The following is a 4,598-nucleotide window of genomic DNA, read 5'->3' as shown; positions in this document are numbered from 1 at the left end:
AAAAATATCTATGTCAACTTCGTGGGCACAATTTGTCATAAACACGAAATGCAACAAATAGTTTTAAAAGAGAATATACCACATCCGAATCATAACACGGACGAGGGCCGACGGGGACGAATATCAAAACCATGGCACTATGTATAACAAACAACGTACGGGTAAGATAATTATACAAGTAACTATATATCTAAATCACACAAACATGATTCTTTTTATATAAAAAAGATAAGAACAAGAGGCTCACCACAAGGTGGTGCCGGCGACGGGTCGGTGCGGACGATCGACGGTGGTTATGACGGAGACGGGAAGGCACTAAGTAAACCACACCTACATATGCAAACTAAGAGTTATTTTAAGCTCAAATTGCATATAAATCAAATATACTACCACATATAATTCCTCCAAAAATACTAAAACCCACAAATTAATCACTATATAAAGCATTGCAAGAGCTAATCTAACAATGAGAGATGAAAGGACAAAGTTGCTAACCTTTGTGATCACTTGAATGGATGGGGGCCCTTAAATCTTGACAAAATTTGGGCAAAATGTGTGATGAGCTCGAGGGGAGAAGAGGAAGAACAGAGAGGAGAGGAGAGGGGGAAGGGGGAAGAACAGAGTGAGCTAGACGAAGGGTTTATATGTAGGACGACCTATAGTACCGGTTCGTGGCAAGAACCGGTACTAAAGGTGCTGGACGGGTCCCGGTCTGACAACATCCTGCCACCACGCTTTTTAGTACCGGTTCGTGACACGAACCGATGCTAAAGGTTCTCCACGAATCAGTACTAAAGGGAGCGGCCCACCTAGCCGTTGGAACCGGCACTAATGTGACCATTAGTGCCGGCTCAATTTCAAACCGAGACTAATGAGCTGCACATTAGACCCTTTTTCCACTAGTGTTATCACCTCGCTTGAGCAACTTCGACGGCTTCTACTCCAGCCAAAAGTGTCTGTTTTGCCACTACTGCTCACGATGCTACTACGACTTCAAATACACATGGGGTCATCAAGACACCTCGTGACCCGGCAATGGACAGGTGGCCGAGGCATATACACACAGTGGCTTTCACGTCTATGATGCCAAAAGCTGCACGAAAGGCGCCGTATTCATCTTTTCTAATCCTGTTCAGTCTTAATGGTGTGTGTTGCCACCACTATGACCTGAGGGGGATGTTAGAATACAAAATATGTGTTTAATTGTAAACAGTAGATATTATGAAGTCTAGAAATAAACCTCTATAACACTCCTATTCTATAGGCTACTTGTCCACCAAGTTTGTACCTCTATATGTACTTGCCCTTGAGGCTTAATAATTTAAACAATGTTTTTTGTATATTCATCTCGTTTTACAGCAACATGCAGGTGCCAAGTTTATTATTTAGATATATTGTCTTTCAAGGTAATAGACTGGTAGTACATACAAAGTAGTTAATAGTTACAAGATTACATGCATGTTTACTCCATACATGGGAGCAGATTAATTTTCACCAGATCTCTATGGTGTGTATCATGCAATGCCCCGTTGTGCTTAGATGTGCCGATATGGGGTGGGCACCAGGAAGAGCGGTGTCTTTAGGAGGGGGATAAGCTTGCCTTCCTCCTCCATGCTCACCACGTTCCCCTCCGGTAGAGCCCACTTGAAGCTATATAGCAGGTTGGCCAGCGTGAACTCCACGGTGGCCGTGCTCATAGATAGTGCGGGGCATATCCTCCGCCCTGCGCCAAATGGAATTAGCTCAAAATGCCCTCCCTTGAAGTCTACCTCGCTCGTTTCAAACCTCTCTGGTTTGAACTCTTCCGGCTGGTCTGGCCAGCTTGCTGGGTCTCTACCAATGGCCCACACATTCACATAGATCCGTGTCTTGGCCAACACGTCATAGTCCCCAATTCTAATGTCCCGCATGGCCTCCCTTGGCAGTAGCATTGTCGCTGGTGGGTGCAGCCGTAGGGTCTCCTTCACCACCATCTTGAGGTAGACTAGCTTGGCCAGATCGTCTGGTCGCACCCTCTCGTTGTCTCCCACCACGGCCCTGATCTCGTCTTGCACCCTCTCCAGTAGTCGTGGATTTCGGGTCAGCTCTGCCATCGCCCATAGAATCGTCGCCGAGGTCGTGTCTGAGCCACCAATGAATGTGCCCTGCATGCATGCATGCATGGTGGTGAGTGATGTCAGTTAGTTGTTATTTTTTCCTCAATCGAGACATGACATCATGTAGAGGCAACTAATATGACTTACAAATATGTTGCCCTTGACATGGTCTCTTGTGATGTTGAGTGTGCCACTGTTGTCCTTCCATAGACTGATGAGACGGTCAACAAGGTCACCATTCCGGGGCTTGACACGCTGAGGGTCAAGATGCTGCTCAATGATGGTCTCGAAGAATGTATCGAGCTGCTTGAAGATCCGCTCACGACGAGAGGCGAGACCGGTGATTTGGTCGACTAGGCGGCCGATGATGTTGGGGAAATAGTCCTCGGCGGAAAAGCTGGCCTGCACATGTATAGCCTCCTCAAGCACGTGCCCCAAGTTCTTGTGGTGTGGGAACTTGTCGCTGTTGTACATTTCGCCAAAACCAAGCATGCCGATGATGCCATCGGCCAGGCTTAAGATGTGCTCCTTCAGCGCTACCGGCTCTCCGGCCAAGCCGCTCAAGGTGCTCATCAGTTTCTCCACCTAATCGACCATGGGTCAAATACAGTCCATGAGGTTTTATACTATGCACAGTTTGTATCTACCATCTCTTATTTATGAGGACGTGTGCCCCATTAATCAACTGAAATATGTAAACAGCAGATACCATCTCTTATTTCCTACACATAATGCGGACGGTTCGGGCACATGCACGGTGTATGCATTAATTTACACATGTTGCATGCTGCACGCATGGTTGTCCGTACCTGATGCTGGCGTGCATGCCATGCTGCCTCGACATGGCGCATGCCGAAGAGCTCGACCACGAAGAACTTGCGCATGGCGTGCCAGTAGGCACCGTATGGCGAGAAGCCGACGTTCTTGAGGCCGTAGGACAGCCGCTTCATCCCCGGGGACACGGGCCGGGTGCAGCAGTCCTCGTCGTGCGTCTTCATCACCTCGCGCGCCGCCTCAGCCGACGACACCACCACCGTCCGCACGGTGCCGAGCTGCAGCTGCATCACCGGCCCGTGCTTCCGTGCAAGATCCCGTAAGCTCCGGTGCGGCAGCACGCCTAGCTGGTGCAGGTTCCCCAGGATCGGAACCCGGGCTGGGCCGGGCGGTAGCCTGAGTCCTTTGTTGCTCAGTCTCTTCGTTAAGAGCACGAGGGAGACGAGTGCCAGAAGGAGGAGCTGCCATTGTTGGGGCTGGGAGAGGAGCTCCGAGCTGAGTGAGATGGCCATTGATTTTCTTAGTTGTGTGTTTGGTGATGTGCTACTCCTGCTACTGCTTCTTATACATGTGTTGGAGCCTTAGAGGCCTTTTAAACTCCTTTTGCTGCCTATGTTTTGCTCCTGCGTGAGCGTCCCCTTAGAAACTTATTGCTCGCTTGTGAACCTGTTCTCTTATGGTACTGTTTTCTGAGACGTTGGCTAGCCAGGTGTCGTCGAGTTTTTGCCCCAAAGCAGGTGTCTCGTGGGCCAGCTCCTGTGGTGGGTTTTCACGCGATGCTTTGGACTCGCTCTCCCTTTCCCGTCTCCTTAAACTCTCGATGGTTTTGTATTTCCGTTATTCAGTTAATGGAAATGGGTCATACTGGTATGAAAAATATAATGAAAATAAATAAATAAAGGCATTGGATATTTCATTGATTAACATAAAATTTTCAATGAAGCGCACAACCATTTCTAAATTTGATGTTAATCAATGAGCATCCTGGCTTTGGCCGGCTGGAGGGCTCATGCTCCGTTTTTAGGTGTTTTTTTTAGTCTTTTTAGGTTTGTGTTATACTCAGGAAAGTAAGGCGGCGATAGGTCCCTTAAGATGGAATAAAGTTCTCCCTGTCTAACTCCCATCGCGGCAGTGCATCTCACATCATTGGAGGGCGTGTGAAGATGTGTCTCTGGTGAATCTTGCTGGATATGTCAGTGTTTGTCCTTGGCGGATCTGTGTGTATGCGGTCTTCATTTGTCATGTTCATGTGTCTACCAGTTGTATCCTTCTGATCTATGCTTCTGTTCATGGGGCGGTGGTTGCTATTCTGGTGCACTGATCTTTTGGGTCATTAGCATGATGATTTTCTGATTGTCTACTAGAGTAAAGTTTGCCAGGCTTCAGTGAGGAAGGGGCGATGATGACAGAGCGGCTTTGGTTCGCTCCAGTGCATGTAGTTGTCGCTAGGTGATCTACGGACATGGATGTAATTTTTATCACTTCTTGTGTTCTTTGTACTGCCATGATGTTTGATAAATATATATTGAATTTTGCCATAAAAGGAACAAAGGTCTGGTAAAAACATATATCAAACAACCTGAGCCACCACTCCACACCTACAAACTACTCCCTCCGTTCGAAATTACTTGTCACAAAAATGGATAAAAATAGATATATCTACAACTAAAATACATCTAGATACATTCATTTCTTGGTTGAGTAATTCCGAACGGAGGGAGTAGACAG

General features: G+C 47.3%; 1 protein-coding gene across 1 annotated transcript; it reads right to left on the bottom strand.

Moving 5' to 3' along the window:
- Positions 1 to 1,351: 1,351 nt before the first annotated feature.
- Positions 1,352 to 3,500, bottom strand: LOC123067012 (4-hydroxyphenylacetaldehyde oxime monooxygenase). The gene is made up of 3 exons (XM_044489974.1): positions 2,906 to 3,500; positions 2,244 to 2,681; positions 1,352 to 2,144 (listed from the first exon to the last, which is right to left on the bottom strand). The coding sequence occupies exons 1-3, from the start codon at positions 3,380 to 3,382 to the stop codon at positions 1,536 to 1,538; spliced, it is 1,524 nt and encodes a 507-aa protein (XP_044345909.1). The 5' UTR covers positions 3,383 to 3,500; the 3' UTR covers positions 1,352 to 1,535.
- Between the last annotated feature and the right edge of the window lie 1,098 nt (positions 3,501 to 4,598).

Source organism: Triticum aestivum, chromosome 3B, assembly GCF_018294505.1.
Source record: "Triticum aestivum cultivar Chinese Spring chromosome 3B, IWGSC CS RefSeq v2.1, whole genome shotgun sequence".
NCBI classification, from domain to species: domain Eukaryota; kingdom Viridiplantae; phylum Streptophyta; class Magnoliopsida; order Poales; family Poaceae; genus Triticum; species Triticum aestivum.
This window is presented reverse-complemented; position numbering and strand designations above follow the sequence as displayed.